Genomic DNA, 18,040 nt, shown 5'->3' with positions numbered 1-18,040 from the left:
AGTTTTCCACTTGAAAAAAAAATGTTTTTGATGTTAAGCTTAGAGCGCACAAACAGGAGTCGAGATGATGGGAGATGTGAAGCACAAAGATTCACTGAAACAAGTCGTGAAAAATGTGTGAAATAAATGATGCAGATATTCCAAAAAGTTTTACATTCACCTACCAAACTTAAGCATTCCAGTCTTAATGTGTTTTAAATTTTAAATACTGCACATTTTCTTTCCCTTCCAACAATTTGCCTTTAAGCGTGCAGTGAGTTGCATATTGTTGCACCGATATTTCCAGGGAATAAAATGTTGCAATCCTTAATATTACCTTATACTCTCTTGTTACAGTCACGCAGCCCAGCAATTAACTCGTCATTGTGTGTTTTGGCGGAAAGCGTATTAGCATTTGTTCTGATGCGCCTCACCAGACACTTCCCGCAGAGACATCTGGGAGAGTTTTCTTTTGGTGCTGCGGGATGAGTGAGAAGCCCGCACCAGGCTCCAAAAAGCAGCCTCTTGCCTCTCCGCTCATCCCTGTAAGAGGATCGGACATAATGGGGTTTCCTGCTCCTCGGCTCCTTCTGCTCAACAACACATACCCGAGTCAAAAAACTTACAACAAAGTCTCGATACAGAGGCACACACGCAGACATGTCCTCGCCCGATATTACACTTGTACTGACAGCGTGTTGAGAAGGAACAGCACTCCATGACCTGGTGTGAACAGGGCTAAGCTTTTAAGCACTTGGCCTCATCCCCCTTCAGTGTTGGTGAAAAACTTGACTTAAGAAACCCGCAAGTGTCAGAATATGTTTAATACAAAGTGACACTAAAATATAGGCTGCCCGACACGTCCGCCATCGTCTGACCCACCGATAAACTGACCTTACAGGGCTAGAACGTTTTAATGAGGTGGGGAAAATGTTGTCAACCGGGGAGTGCATTTTTTGGTATTAATATCCCAGCGAAGGGCGCTCACAGGACAAGGACAACATGATACATTTTTGATAGGGATCCCGCCAAGCCGGCGGTGTTTTAAGGGATTACTGACCACTTTGAGGTGCGTCTTTTGTCTGAGATATAGAGGTTTATGAGTAAATAGAAAGAGTCTTGACCTCTAAACAAAGAGCGCTTCAACTTTGAGCGGACTTGTTATCATTTCAAGAACAGTGCCTTGAGGAAATCTATACACTGTGAGAGATTCTGGGAAGTCAGAGCTGTCTGATGGTGGGATGTTTTAACTATGACTGTCACTATTTCCACACCGAGCATTTCACCATTAATTTTACACAGGTCTGTATGATGTAGCTGGATATAGAGCCCCCCCTCACGCCCATAAGTACAAGCCTCCGGGGATGGCAGCCACCTTAAAATGAGCTGCGCATGTTTTTTATCCCTTTGTGGCAGGAGAATGACCTTTTTGACCTCACATCACTAAAAATGACAATGTGCTTGACAGGTACTGCAGATATTTTATTCATCGGATTAATATTGCATAAGTCGACCACACAGCGCGGCGCATTTGTGTTGGGACTATCCTCTTCACCTTTTCAAAATGATATACAGCGGTGTGTAATCAGGGGAGGAGGTGAAGATTTTAACAACTCTAAAACATGGTGTTCAAAACTCTAGTACTTAAGAGCTGTTTTCAATGGCAATGCTACAGGCAGAAGCCAGAATCCAATTAGACAAAACAGTCTAAATTAGTCGTAAAAAATAATGACATGAAATCTCCGCTCAATATTTTTTCACCAAACACAGTAGTTTTTAATGATACGAAGCAACAACAGGATCACAACAAATTGTTTCAGCAGTTTGATTGAAAGAGTTCATTAAATTTAATTGCGGAGAAAATGCAATGTTATCTAGTTTAGATTTTGATGGGCCTGCATGAGGGGGCAAAAGCCAATTTAATCTGCATTTCTCAAATATGATCAAATCGATGAAACGATAAAAGGCATCGGGGCTTTTCAGCTGAACCAAGTCAGTGCAAAACACGCACACCATTTCAGTCACACAGCTCCAAGTTTACAGAAAATGCATTAAACCACAAATAAATTCAATTGTCCTCTGTTGCAATTCTGCTCCGTGACCCTGCTATATTGTGGTGGACAGGTGACCTCGACTCGTGTTTGTATTGATTGAGAGCAGTTTGTTTGTGTAAGGCGTGAGGCTGGAGGGATTCACGTCGAGGGCTTGGCAATGAGAACAAGGACAGCGGCAAGACATAATTAGCTCCAGATAAAAGGGCTAAATTTCCTTCGCGTAGAGCAGGCCGTGATGTCAACAACAGTAGCTCAAGCTAATCAATTGTGGAGATTACATAATTTTATTGGGGAAATACATGTGATATTAAGACCCAATAGGCATGGAGGACTGCGCTTCCAGCTGTTCCCCACATGGGATAGAGCCGTGCAGGGGATGTGATCACTGTGATGACATCATCCACATCTATATCTGGTGGCCGTGGCGGTCACCAGACCCAGCCATAAGAAAGTTCCCAAGATGGGGACAGAAACTTCTTTCACTTCTTGTTTAAATGTAAGTCCAGTGTTTTAGTTTTAAGATAAAAGATTGACATGGGGAATCCTGCAGCGATAAACCGAAATGTTGACACAGTTTTTAATAACAGAAGCGGATTGTTCCTTGCACTCAAAATGCTATGTCTTGCCCAAGGACACAAGAGGAAAGGATTGTGCAGCAACCTCCCTCTCTCTCGGTTTTTTGCCCTTTTCTGCGAACTGCATTTGTGGGTTCTGTGTTCCACATTGTTTTACTGGATACTTTTGTACGTCTTTGCCGTGTGCTTGTGGGGATTGGTGGATTTTTTTTTTACTGCAGAGAGTCCATAATGGTCCAGAAGTAAACAGCTAGCGTATGAGCCATTTGAGACCTACACATTTCTTCTTCTGAAACACTGAAGAGGCATCAAGAGCCCCCCACACCTGCAGCACAGTGGAGGCATCACATTCCTGTAGCACCTCTACAGGAAACAAAAATGGGACAAACGAGCAGGTATCCGGACAAGACTCAGCAAAGCCACACATGCCTTCTATTGTTCTGGCTAATGGACATTCACTGGAGAATAAAACAGATGAACTGCTAAGCTCTTCCCAGAAGATGGTGAAAGACTTGTCGAGCAGAGGGAGCTGCGCAGGAGGAAGAGGAAGAAGGAGGTGGAGGAGCTGACCAGTGCAGGACACCACGCTCTGAAACAGGAACAACCCAGGAGGCACTGCACCGTTTCGTTGACCCACAGTGGTGGCGCAGCTCAGTCGCAGCAGTTCCGGACTAACGCCTTAACGCTATTTTGTTGTACACCAGTACAATGACAAATAAAGCACTTACTTACTTACTTAAAACTAATTATACCATGGTCTGGGTGAATACTCGATTCTGATTGGCTGGTGGGTGCTAACAAGCGTGCATTATTTTCGTATAACCGCACACGTAGTCCGGTAGTTAAATCACTGGGATATCACCACACCACTCCGCTGCGCGTCGTGGTGTTCTTGACTCCGCGTCGTGCATTATAACCGTCGAATGCACGGCTCCTCGTTGTTTAATCCTTACTTAACTTTCTGGGACGACAAAGTTTACCTTATTCCAAACTGTAACCGATCATAAAGCAAAAATAAAACGACAAACTTTTTCTAATGAGTGAAAAATACTTTCACAAATTGTGTCTTTTCTGTGAGTGGGCTCACCTCTCCTCAGACCTGACATGTAACTTTGAAGGGAGCGGGACATCACCAGCTCCTAACAGCCAAGATGCTGTGTTGCTTTGACTAGCTAAACATGACGTTTATACACATCTGGCCCTGATCCAGTGCTTTATCTTCTCAAAACAAATACATATATATACATATATATATATATAATTTCTCTGTGTGTAGCTGATCATTAGAATGTTTTCTTTGTGTCTATGGTTTTCCGACAGTTGCTCTTGTCTTGTCTTTAACATGCTGTACATTGGGATGCCATCTGCAGTATAAAAACCCCACTACCTACTGCGCTACTGTGATACAGATGACCTGTCCATAAGTCTGGGGCTGATTAAACGACTGGAATAAAACGCAGCAGGGCTCTGGTCCAAGGCCCTGGACGAGGATCACTGGACCCGATAATGTATTCAGAAGGTTCACCCAGGTGTAATAAAACTATAGTCTATGTACATGCAATATTTTATAGTCGTGTAAAGCCCTCCTCTCTTGACTTCAGCGCCTGGCAGGACTTGAATTTTATTGTCTCGTTTTAAAGTGCTTCCTAATCCCTACTTGCGCTTTTGAGACACATACGGCACTGTTTTGTTTTGTTTTCCGGCTGAAGTGAATCACATGCGCACCTAATCCTCTTAATCAAAGGCTACGATGACTCACTCAAGTGTGCTAGCATGTTGTTCTGAACAAATCATGCTCCTCTTATATACAGCAACCGTTGTCTATGAAATGCAGATGACGTGCTCTGTGAATATTATCAGCACAATGGCAGAGTCGTTAGTACCCAGAGCACATCATAGGGAGGTTGTGGGTTTCTCCAAACCTCGGGCTTGATTAAAAAGTATAAGAATATAAATTGATGATATTGTCTCATCCTAATAAAAATACTGGAGGCTTTACCTACCCGCCACTCATTTCGTCAACTGAATGATGAAATGAATGACTTTTCAGAGCTAGTAACTTACAACCAGAAGTCTGATAGAGTATTGTAATTTTTGCATCAACTTACACACAATCGCATATTTAGCTCACTGCAGGGGGCACATCTTATAACACAGCGACAAGATGGAGTTGACTTGCCTTCAATTCTGGCGTAACCCCTCAGTCTTTTGCAAAAATAGAGGCAACCGAGAATGTCACACGGCACTCCCTGATGTAAATGTCAAACGGATAAAAATCAATTTCATGATTCATTCAAGAGGCCAGTACTTTCAGGGGGGACAAAATTTCTCATCCTTTACAATGCAAGACCAACACCCACCTCCCTGAAAATAATAATGATTGCTTTCGTATGAGTTTTGTCAACAACAGACAGATGGGATGGAAGCTTGTTTGTAAAGCGCTTTCACATGACACAAGTCAGCCAAAGTGCTTCACCCAGTGCAGGAGATTTGTTCTTCATTTGCTCAACACATGGTAAGCTACATATGTATCCATGGTTTCCCCTGGGGCAGACTGACAGAAGAGCGACCCTCAGACCACCACCGTTCATTCACTCACTCACAAAGACATCATTCATCCTGGCCTGTTGTACATGTTTTTTGTGGTAGGGGAGGCATACACAGAGCATGCAAACGCCACACAGAAAGGCCCCATCTGTCCTGGGATCGAACCTTTTTGAAGGACCATCTTCAAGGTCCTAGGTGAAGCACGAGCCCTAACCACTGTGTCACCGTGCCGTGAAATCATAAACTGAACTTATTCAACATGACACCTGAGGCCAAATTTGACAAAGTTTTGCCCAAAAATAAGTTTTTTCAATTAATTTAATAGAGTAGCTACATTTTCTACCCGCCACATTGTTCTTCTAATTTCCAACGCACCATGAAAGGCAGAGAAATGAAAACATCTTAGCAGCAAATCGGCCTCACCATGGAAACAGTATCGATCAATTCTCCTGGGTCGTCTGAAAAATCTATCCCTCATGTCAGCTTCCCAGCATTAACCGTTCGCCAGCTACCCTCGCATCCTCGACAGACAAGCCATTCTCAGGCATCAGGGCAATAAAAATCCACAATCACTATTTGGCCTCCCTGATGAGCTGGTTATCATCGCAGGGGTGAGAGCGAGATCAACCGATAGGGGGCAGAGAGAGAGAGGTCAGTGTCTGGAAGTCTGAGTCTTCTAAGTCCATTGAAGTGCTGGGGAGATAAGGCAGTATAATTGAAATCGACAGGAGGCTTAAAACTTTGAATGGGGCTTAATAAATGATGTGGCAGTGGCATTTAACGTTGAATAGAACAAACAAAACAACACTTTAAAAAATGATCAAAACAAATCTGGTTGAGTGAAGGAACGGAGTGTGCTATTGTACCTCAATCCTGTCCAAATGTCATAAAATTACATACAGCAGACGCATTGTTCAAAATTTAATTTGAACAATTAATTCAAACCTCTAGTAAATGTTTGGCTTGGGTTATTGAAACCACATACCATGGATGTTAAAAAATAAATTAATAATAATTGAGCTGGGTTTAGCTCTGGCAGATGTTCCAGATGTTAAGCCCTGTGAGACCTAGGATACACTAGAGGGTCTGTCTCTCAAGAGGAGGTGTATGTGGTGATTGAAGTCTGCCCCCACGACCTGCCCCCAGATAAAACAGATGTGGGGGGGAATAGTAGGGATGCACCGATCCAATACTGGCATCGGATATCGGAGCAGATACTGTAAAAAATATGATATTGGGTATCGGCTACAAATATTTCCGATACTGAACCCAATACCAGTTTTGGTTCTCAACGCCTTAAAAACACAACTCTTACCACCTAAATCTAAGTTAATAAGGGCATGTTATATATCATTTTAAAGCTAAGAACCTGGAGAATTCCATCCCTGAGTTTGTTTTAACAACATGCATTTTTGATCGCCACGCAAAATTATGCTGTTCGCAATAGCATGCTAAAGCTAGCGGGTGCATGCTAATACTAACGAAAACTAACCAAGGATGGGAGAGAAACAATGATAGAAATACCTAAAGGATAATAGCATAATAAAATAAAACTGGCCACTGCTGAAGCCAAAGTATTTTAGTTTAAGAAAAACTGATCTCACATTTGTAATGATCAGATCACTTAATGTGAGTTGTTTACATTATTGTAACCTAAAGCCTGTCATATACCCAAGGATATTGAGTGTAGAAAAGACATCCTTGTTGAATGTTTATGCTAGATTTTATCAATAGATATAATTGATAATTGGTCAGTAACATGACAATAAAATCGGACTTTATTGATCTTACAATGGCGAAGTATCAATTAAATTTTCACTCAGAAAAAGCCGCTTTTAAGAAATTCTCTTGGTATCAGTAAAATATCGGATATCGGCAGATACTCAAACCCCAGTATCGTTATTGATATTTAAAAAAAAGCTGGATCGGTGCATCTCTAGTGAATAGGTATCCTGTCCTGCAGATTTTTTTTTAAACTTACACTTATATCACCAAGTAAAATGACATGACCACAACATTTTCAGATTTTCAAAATGCACTCTATACGTCCTAGGCTATACTTCTCCCTTTCATTTGAATGGCTGTACACAAGTTTATAATGCAAAGGAAAATACCAAATCAACCAAGCATTTTATTCCATTCAAACACATTCAAACAGGTGCATTTGGAGCACTGGCATTTGTAACTTCAAACAATGTTTGATGGATGCGCGGGTTTTATGTTTGGCGTAATCCCCGACATGCACCAAATCAAACACTGAAATGACTAATGACCGTACAACGCCTGGGAGCTCTCACTCGTGCTGCCTATTGATTATTCAGTGTCATGTGGCCTCACGTCTTATTTATCGCCATCATTATCAATACTTTCATCACTGTTTGGAAAAATATGCTGGCTCAAGGGCAAATGGGTTTACAGCAGAGCGTGATTTTATCTATTCTCCCCCTGGATAGACTGCGCTGATTAGATCCTGGTCTCCGGCGACGTGAAGATATGCACAGTGAGTGGCGGCGCTAACGCAGGGCGCAGCTTCATGACAACTGCTGTCAATCTGCACACGTCTCTCAAGGATCGCTGACAGCATGCTAGCACACTACACCTACACGCTCACCGGCTTAACACTTGACATGCCAACATAAAGGGATGTAACTCACGAAGCAGCAATATACCAAAGGACTAACTAAGCTTCACAACTTAATACTCAAGAAAACAAATCTCGGAACGGAGAGATTTGGTGCCCCCATACCGAGTGCAATTTCCTCACTGTGGGACAAATAGAAATGTTCTTTCCTTTTCTCGGTAAATGCTTGTTCAATTCAACCATTACAGACGTATCTGACAATATTCCATGTGGTGGAAAAATTTAGAAACAAATGCGTTTTCCATTCATCTGTAAAGCCATTATCTATTGAATGTGGAAAATAATTCATTTAAGGGACTAGATGCAATTTGGTCATTTTTATACTCACTACTGCCACCTCAGGTCTTAGGCCTAACTGCAGTCTCTATATTAAGCTCATGCATGACGGCACTTCGGACCCGAATTAACACCTTTTTGAGTGACAGTGCAGGATTTTAGAGTCAGTTGTGGGGTATAGGTCTGAGCTCATTCTACACATAAGGACAGCAAATACTGAATTTTAACATTTTTGAACTCCGTCTAGTCCCTTTAATGCTCATTTGTATTTATCTACCATTTTGCCAATCCACATATCTCTATAGTAACAGCATAATAGACATACTCACTCCCTCGTTTGGCAACTGGACACATGAGAATCAAAGAGAATCTATTTGCAAGACTGCTCTGCCACCTGGGACTATCTACACAGGTTTATGGGTTCTACACAGGAAAACATATGCAAATCATCAATAAGTCGTAAACGCACCCAAATACAGGGCGAAATATCTCCACACTATTATGATTGTTTTAGGCCATTTGCAAATGCTTTTCCTGACATAAACATAGCCCTGTGAGCATTTTTCAAACCTTCCAAAAAACGTGCCTCTGATACGGAAAATCACTTAAATCTTACTGAATCTTGTATACATTGGGTATAGTGGAACCGCCAAACCTCAGAGGAGATAAAACAATGTGAGAAAAGGAGGGGAAGAGGCTGGGTCACTAAAAGCATGTTAAGCACTTTGCTCTTGCACTTAAACAGCTCCTCAAAGCCATAGCAATGGTCAGTCTAATTGAACAACACGCCAAACGACACAGCTGTGAGTTACAACCTCCAACCACAAATCATTAAGAGCATCATCACCATCAGTTTAAAGGCTCCTCTTCACAACGCCCCAAGAGTGCACTGCTCCTTTGCACTGGCGCTGAACAATATTGTACACATAATGTTAGGGCTGTCAGCAAAGAATATTTATAGCAAATATTTAGCTTTTGGCCAAAATAAAACGCACAAGCTTTAAAAAGCACAGTTATTATTGTATCAGATTTGTGCATAAGGTCTTCTTTACTCCTCACTATATTTCTCACAATTAGCTATTTTGCTTTGGAGATATGTTTTTAATTATTAATGACATGTACGGGTGCCCTGCTGTTCTCCTCATTCCCATGCAGCTACAGCCATCAGCTGACTCTAAGCCCAAGCAAGAGAGAGATGTACTTCCATAAACACCAGCAGCCTCCTGAATTACAGGGTGTAAATCCATTCTGTGTAATTGCCGCTATCGAGTTCAGTTAGAGAAAAGAGTTGGAAACAAGCTCATTTCGAAAAAGAAAGAAAGATGATTAAAAAAAATGGCAAAATCTTTTGAAACCAGCTATCTATCTCTGAAGTCACAAATCATTTTCTTGTGGTCTCTCATCCCCCCCACCCCTTCCCCCCCAGAGCCGTAGGGGCAGGGCAATAGGCGCCAGGGAAAACTTGCTCATATTATCATGTGTGTTCTCACGAGGGGGCAGTGCAGCTTTGGGGGCGTGATGGTGTGTCAGCCTGTCAGTGCACAGACTCCCCCCAAAGTGTGAGAGGAACAGACGGGAGCTGTTCTTTCAGCACCACCGGGGACATGCCACGGCGCAGTCAGCTGTCTCAATCCGAGGAGTCAACGGGGCGAGCTCGCGCACACATTACTCGCTGTCATAAGAGCTGCAGCGTAAGACAGATTTGGAAACGGTAACCGGTGCCTAATGCAAAGTAGCCTGCGTGACAAGTTACCAGGAGTTGTAGGATATCTTTGGGCAAAAACTAAATGTCCTCCCCTTTCTTCCTATTGTAAAATGTTTCCATCTTAAAGCTGTGACATAGTGAGGGCTCGATATAATGTTTATGTGACTCGTTCTCTGTTGGAAACAGATGATTGAAATCAAACACAGCCTCCTACCTTTACATGTATGCAAAAGCCTGCAGTTATAGGAGGATTTATAACAACCTGGAGAGATAATCACTGTAGACACTCTCTCCTATAGAAACCGAACTATTTTTAAAGACTTGCCTGAAAGAGGCGTAGGATGTTGGCGACCATGATCGATACAGAACTCGCTGAAGCTCCAATGACTCCCACTACTTTTTCTGGTTTCACAAAAACCGGAGGTTCTCCGTTCGTGCACCTGACATCAGATGTGTCCTTCGTGATAAGGGCTTGGACAAAAGTTAAGGACTGCTCCAATGCGTACGTATCCCGGGAACAAGTGTCTAGAACCCGCGCGCCAAGAGTGATGTTGGGTAATAACTGAGTGTCCTCATTTATCTGATCCAAAGCGTACATCATTGCTTCGAGACGCTGGATCCCATTCTCCTTCTTTAAGTCCCCACAAGAGATGCCATCGGCCCCCCTTGCGTGCACGGGGAAGAGCCCGCCGAGCGTCAGATGCCCATCTGTCCGTATTGAGTGAGGCGCGTAAGCCTCCTGTGCCAGAGTGTCCAAAAACAATTCCGCAAGGCAAAACACTCCCCAAAAGAGCTTCAAATATCGAATCATTGTTAATTTGGAGAAAAATACTGACTTCAAAAATAAGCGTGTTAATAAAACACCGGAGAAGAGCCCATCATTCTTAGCACCAAAGACGAGAGTCAACAAGCAGGGCTAAAGAAACATTAGAAGACAACCCATGAATAAAGCCGCACAGCTTGTTGAATAGTGAAGACGAGGATTCACTTCCATCACATGTTCCAGCCATTAGCAAAAAAAATAACACCATCCGAAAGCTGGAGCAGCAAAACGCAGAAGCAGCTTCACCCGAGAAGTGCAAAATGGACAAAGAGAGGCGAACCAATAACGTGGAAACTGGAGCGAAAAGGACTACATTCGAGGTTTGGTAAATGTGGAGCCCAGCAGAAGTCGGGGACATTCTTGTTCAGCCCAACTACACCGGGGCATGGGGTGGATCGTCCATCTCTCTCCCACCACGCAGAACATCATCTCCAAAAAAAAAAGGTAAAGTATATCGATCAAAAAAAATAAAAGCCCGGAATTCCTCCCGGCAGTAGATCCTGCTAATTGTCACGGGCTGTGTCTTTAGAGCGTCCCCACCGGTCACGGAATACTAAATGAATGAGTCACAGCGAGGGATTCACTGTGCGCGCGGAGTTTGCAGCCCCCTTATCCTTTCTCGAGGCGTCATTTATTTAACCCATCTCACACACACACACAGAGAGCGAGAGAGTCAGAGAGAGAGAGAAAGAAAGAGAGAGAGCGAGAGAGAGAGAGAGAGAGAGAGAGAGAGAGAGAGAGAGAGAGAGAGAGAGAGAGAGAGTCACAAACCATTTTCACGAAGTTTACGCAAGTGTCTGCACTCTTCCATGATTAAGGGTAGCCTAAACAAGACTTTCGACAGACACAAAAAGCAAAGCAATTGTTCGTCACAGATTATTCTCACAGTGTGTCTCGCTCCGTCGCCTTTCTCTCCCCCCCCCCCCCCCCCCTTCCTCCTCCTCTATCCCCTAAAACGCAGAGGCACAACAGTCTGAGTGTTTGCCGTTTGATGTGAGCATGAAACAAAACTGTGTGGCTGAAGAAAAACACACGGGGAGCTCTCCGGAATTGCATGAAATACTGAAATTACTGAAATACTTTGGGCTCCATTATGGGTGCCCCCCCTAAAACGTAGAGGAGTCTGTGAGGGGTCCGTGCTGGTCTCCCAGGCAACCTTTCCCTCAGAAGACAATCCTGATTCACCGAGCGGATAACGCGCATGCCGTGACACACAGTGACGTGAAACCACACCTTGTGCCATGTGGCAGGCTGGGGTTTTTTCAGGCTACCTGTTGGGAGTCAATCAAACTCAACAGGCAGATGATATATTAAAATGTAAAAAGTTTCTTCCTCACGATTAACACTGTGCAAAAAGTGTAGCCACAGATTATACTAAAGGCTATTCTGACTTTTGTCTGGTTCAGTTTCTTTGCAATAACTCAGAAATGTCAATATACACAAATATGTAATTGAATCATTTTTATTGATTATAAAATTGAATTTATGGTGGCCTCTGAGGGGAATCTTGTGTTAAATGAATCAATATGTCGCTGAACCTCTTAACCCCGTAAAGGTCACAGCCAGTGTAACGTATTTGAAAGCTAAGACCTACAAAACATCATCTAAACGGATCTTTTTCCTCGCACCGTTGCCGCGTTGTCTACACTTTTTTTTTTAAACATTTTTTGTGCATTGCTTTTTTGTTGCATCACACATTTTTGCCACTAGTCATTGTTTTTTGTTGCTCTTTTGTTGCATTTTTGACGCTTTCTTCATCACTTTCTCATTGTGTTTTTGTCTCCTTTCTTTTGCTCTTTTGTTGCGTTTTGGTCACACATCTTTGTTGCACTTTCATCCTCGTTTCCGTCTCATTTCTGTTGCCAGCTTGACACTTTTTTTTCCCCAAGAAGCTTTTAGATTTGGGTATAGCTAAACTGGAGAAAACGTGCTCGGTTCAGGCTCTGAAAGCAAATTTGAATTTATTTTTCCAATTATCTTTTCAGGGAAATAATAGTCAGTACAGTTTAAAAAGAATGTGAAACTAATCAGCGAGACTCATGTTTGTCGTGATCATAAAAAAAGAAAAAAAAGTCTAATAATTTTTTAATCTGAAACTTTATAAACCAAAAAAAGTCCTAGCATTTTCCCACAAATATTAGTAATTTTCTTTCACTCAAAATAATTGTGCTATGGCCAGTTAAAGCGTAGCTGATTAGCCTCTGTTATGCTTCAACATTTCCTTTTCCAACAGTCTGTCTCACATCAAAATTCCTCTTCCATCACGGTAGAAAACAACAACAACAGCAACAACCAAGAACGCTCAGATGAAAATGAAATTGTGAATGGACAAGATGGCACAAACAACTCCAACGACAACGCCAAAGAATCGCTTTATTTTCATGTGACCGTGCGGCCCAGAAACCCAGTTTATGAACATGCTTGACTCATTTCTGGCCAATTAAAAGATTAGAAAATGCCAAGCAGCGCTAATTGAATCATGTCCTATTGACTCTCCGGGCTCGAATGGACAAATTTCCAATTAATTAAACGGAATAAAAATTAATGATATATAATCCTGTTCTGTCGCATCTTTATTCCAATTAGCCAAGCTGATTACTTAAAGAGGTTATAGTTGAACGGGTGAGATACGCATGTCAAATTCCCTAATGAGGTAACACTTAACTACTTGAACTGTATCTTTAAGGATCGTTTATTGGATTGTTTTTGTTGTACTCGAGTAGTATTATCTTGAAATAACTACACGAGTACAATTCTTACAAGTTATTATTAAAACTGTTACTTGAGTAGCTTTTAATTATGCATTTTCCTCATTTCTCAGAGACAAAACTCCTCTTTGAGCACAATCCTCTCTCTGCCAAATCCACGCCTAATAATGCGGCTCTTGGAGCACATATGCCTGGGCCAATTGAAATGAAATGCACCAAAAATACCTTGAAGGAAAGTGTGTGGGATCTGCTGGGAAGCGACAGAGAGACAGAGCAGAGGGATGCAGCAGGAGCAGGAGGCAGATGGCGAGCACACTGACACAGACAGGCAGGCCCGCAGAAATACAGGAATGCAACGGTACAAATGATACCCTGAGAGACTGGTGTCGCAAATGCAGGACACTAATTCCCGGACTCTGACGCACAAGACCACGACTCCCACTTATACTGTCAACAGAAAGGTTACTTTTGAAAAATGGGGCCCGTGTGGTGATTTAATTCACTGAGTAACCTCAAGAAGGGAGGGCCTTTCCCCTGGGAGCACATGTGATTTAGTCTAAGATTACACCTCGGCTCGGTTCTTCCCCTCTCTTCCCCTGCTGCACTTTCCGGCGGACACCCCAGTCATTTGCTCGCACACGTTCACACAAATTCCACTTCAATTTCACCGTGGGGAAAGCGGAGAGAAAGCAGGCAAGTGGGAATCCTCTGCGAAGGAACGAGGCCAATGTTGAATAGACACCAGGCCATATAGAAATATAGATCTCTCTGTTTTAGTATTGGGAGCATCACTCACATACAGAAACATGTCAACAAATTACAAGGATGTGAAGTAAAATTAAGAGGGAAACATACATGAATCAGCTGGCGGGTGATGACAGATTAAAACTTCAAAGTGGCAAGAAATAGCATCAGGAAGGTTCATCATCTTATCAAAAGAGAACCCAGAGGACCAGAGGACACCTACATGAGGAGAACATGCAAACGCTACCGAAATGCCTCACTTGGTCCGAGAATAAATCCAGAACCATCTTGAAGAGGACTTGCTAACTCCACGCTAGCATGTAATCCACGTGTCTATGTGAAAATTATATCAAGTGATTGTTTGAAGAAAGCCAGAGGCCGAAATGTTGTGTTCTTGGCTAATAAATGAGTGGTATTGCAGCAGTGTCTGGATGCTTTTGCTTTGATTCTTTTGCTCATTCAGCTTAATGCGCACCCATTCCAATGCACCTGTCCTCCTCGTAAAAGATGTGCGCAGTACACTTAAAATATTCAATGAAGAGAAAGAAGAAATGGTAAGGCTGAGGTCTTGAGTCAGGTCGACAAGGACCAAAAATGTGATCGCTAAATGACCGGTATAATACAATATTATATTATATAGTACAATATTTCCAGTTCTTGAAGGGTGTTTCAGACCAGTAGATATCTAAAACTACTAGGGCCGGGCGATATGGCATAAAATATATATCACGATATAAAAAAGAAATATCCCAATAACAATATATTTTGACGATATAATTGACAATGGACAAATTACTTGAAAATCCCAGCCTTACACCGAATGGGAGAATTAATTCAGTGATATTTTATTCATATTTTTTGGTATCGCTTTAGATTACATGTGTCAAGGCCCCCGGGCCACATGCGGCCCCCGAGATGATTTAATGTGGCCCTTTGAGGAGCATGAATTCCTGAGCATGTAAAAAAAAAAAGCAAGTCTCGTCCATTCCTGTGCGGAGTTGTGGATTTTTAACGAAATAACCAGTTAATTTAAAAAAAGGAAATAATTCCACAGTGTCCAGCAGAGGGCAATGACACAATAAGCCTATAAACAACATATTAAAGCCACGTGGTAAATGGTCTATCCCAGGGCAGCTGTGGCTACAATAGTAACTTACTGTCATCGAGTGTGGAGTGAATGAATACAAAGTGCTACTTTCACTTTGAGAAACAGAAACATGTGACACAGGCTGATAAAAAAATAAGTGTAAGCTGTTGTTCTTTATGAGTCCACAGTCCTTTACAATGTGTGCGGGCCATGACCCGCTGTGGGGGCTGAATTTCGACCCTCGAGCCAAACAAACTCTACACCCCTGCTTTAGATTAAGGTGTGCTCATTAAGTATTAATAAGTATTAGTAATCATTTTAGGGTTAGGGTAAGGGTTAAGGTTAGGTTTATGTTTGGCTATGAATAAGCATATTATTATTGGCCTATTAGAATGCTAACAGAAAAAAAACTTTACAAGCATATTATTAACACTTATTAGCACCTTATTAATACTCAACGAACACACCTTAAAGGGACTATATGGAATTTAAAAATGTTAAAATTATGTATTTTCCTCCTCCTACATGTTCCAGCAATGTTCTAAGGTGTAGAATGAGCCCAGACCTATTCACCACAATTGCCTCTAAAATCCTGCACTGTCACTCAAAAAGTACTTCGGGAGAGAATTGCCCTCATCCGAGCTTAATATAGCAGGTGCAGTTACACATATGACCTGAGGTGGCAGTAGTGAGTACAAAATGGGCATCTTGCATCGAGCTCCTTTAATACAAAGCGTTATCTTTTTTTTTTGTAACAGCATATCATTTCCTTGCAAATATGAACTACTCAAGCAGTTTTCATCCATCTCTTTTTAAGCACCTGGCCCCGTGTTCTACAGTCAGTGTTTATGCTGCTCGGATGGAGCATAACATAAATTATGTCGTGTCCACAACAATATAAACAACTACAACGCCGAAATTATATTGCAATAACGATATGCGATACGATATGGCCCACCCCTAGCAACTACCTCATATATGGGGTGATCAAAAGACAAAGCTGTGGTGAACCAGAGATGAAAGCCCGCTCAAGTCCAACAGGCAAGCTTGTTGAAGCTAGAGGTTCTGAGAGTTTATTATGGGGCTGTGTATTAGGTGCTCCTAATGTGGTGCATCATTTTTAGCTGTTGTCACTTGGCCATTGTCAACCGCTGCATTTTTCTTTCATTTTACCTTTCGATATGATCAAAATGTTCACCTGTAACCTATTACATGTTGTACACATACATACACTCATCCATTTTAGTCCATGTAAGTCTATTCTTTTCTTTTTAGTTTTGCAGTTGTAATTGCAATAAGGTAAACCATGCAGTCTTGTCTTCGCTTGTAACAAGATGGTAAAGCTACTGTATCTCCCACTAAAGCACATGTGATGGGAGAACAATAAAGTCACCCTTCAGGACAGAAGGAAGTGCGGTTTCCCTTTAGGGCCTACACAGGGCACAATGGACTCTGTCTGTCAAATTAATTATCCTGAAACCGCTTTAATTCCCATAGTCAAAAGAAAGGGGGCTGCAGTCTCCATAAGGAAGGGAATACGTTGAGAGAGGGAGATAATTGCATGTCGAAGTGATTTGTTCGAAAACTAGCACACTATTGGCCCGTTTGGAAGTGGACACGCATATTCTGTCAGAGGTGAGATGTTAATGTTGGATCAATGTAGCGCCAGTGTAAGATTAGCAACACAAAGGTCATTGTGGTCTCATCCGGTGCCATCTGCTTTGCAATAGTAAAAGGCTATCTATTTTTTTTTTTCCGTCAGTTGAGTATTGGTGAGGATAGGAGAGGGAAAACAAATTGTAATTCTGCAGGCACGCCGTGGAGCAGAGAAATCTTACCTCATCTGCTGTTTCGAGCAAAGACAAAGCAGGTGCTAAGCAGGAAGGACGATAGACTCTCCACGCTCTCAATTATGATTGTAATCCGTCTGTCATAGCAGCTCCCTTCTAATTATGTCTGGGTAAAAGTGCAGCTCGCCACTCACAAAACCATCGGCTCTATAAAAATGTGAAAGATAGACAGATAATGCAGGAGTGACCACTTGAATTTATAACTGATGAGCAGAAATACTCCACATGACACATTAAGTACCCGCTATCGAGTGGATAAGACAGCCTAACCCTGTACTCAAGTGTCAATGAATGTGCTGGACAAGTGACTTTCTGGGCAAACCTACAACGAGAATTACAGGATAGTTCGGACACAGTGTAAATTATCAGCAAATGAATAACAACCATGTCATATTTAATGTTCATCTTCCATGCAGTGATTTTGAAGGTGAAGAATTCAGTAGACTTTATTGTACCTGTATGGACTTTTGTCACCTGCATTTGACCCATTCTTTAATGCCCGTGGGACAATCCATCAGGAGTACAGTGACAGACCTGAGGCGGCACATGTGGAGTCCTGGGCAACCCCTAATATGGTCAGGACTCCACATAGGAATCCTAACTGGAGGAATAGTGTATTGTGTATGCTCTAGGATAGTTTCTCTTCACATATCCACTTTACAGTCTAACAATCTTACTCAGAGACCTTCTCTCTGTGAGACAAAAGCGCTCACATAGCTCTGTTCCAAATGTTGGTTATCTAAGGCACTGAGGTCCCATCCAATAAATGTGACTAGCTTTAAAAATCACCATTTAATAAATCATACTGAAATGCTGTTGCTGCAAAACCCTCTCTAGATATTTGCCATGTCTCAACTGCCTTGACATTTTACCAAATTCAAAATGAACAATTTGGTGTAAAGAAAACAATTTATTTCTCCATTTATCCAAGCTAAGGCACAAGAAGTGTCATGTGTTCCTCAGACTGGACTGAAAGTTTTCCATAAAAAGCAATTCAAAAGGAGCTGACTTGTTCTTGTCTTGTGACAGGGACCTGCTCAGCGGTCCTGCT

At 42.1% G+C, this 18,040-nt stretch overlaps 1 protein-coding gene across 1 annotated transcript in view; it reads right to left on the bottom strand.

The window, feature by feature from the left end:
• Positions 1 to 11,237, bottom strand: part of LOC306964492 (metabotropic glutamate receptor 7-like) — a 91,372-nt gene extending 80,135 nt beyond the window's left edge. Inside the window, exon 1 of the mRNA XM_079558502.1 lies at positions 10,103 to 11,237. Within this exon, the coding sequence (XP_079414628.1) occupies positions 10,103 to 10,588 (486 nt within the window). The 5' untranslated portion in view covers positions 10,589 to 11,237. The remainder of the gene's footprint in view (positions 1 to 10,102) is intronic.
• Positions 11,238 to 18,040: the final 6,803 nt, after the last annotated feature.

This window comes from Gobius niger, assembly GCF_951799975.1.
Source record: "Gobius niger genome assembly, chromosome: 6".
Taxonomy (NCBI): Eukaryota; Metazoa; Chordata; class Actinopteri; order Gobiiformes; family Gobiidae; genus Gobius; species Gobius niger.
Note: the sequence above shows the minus strand (reverse complement) of the source record. Positions and strands in the feature narration are given on the sequence as shown.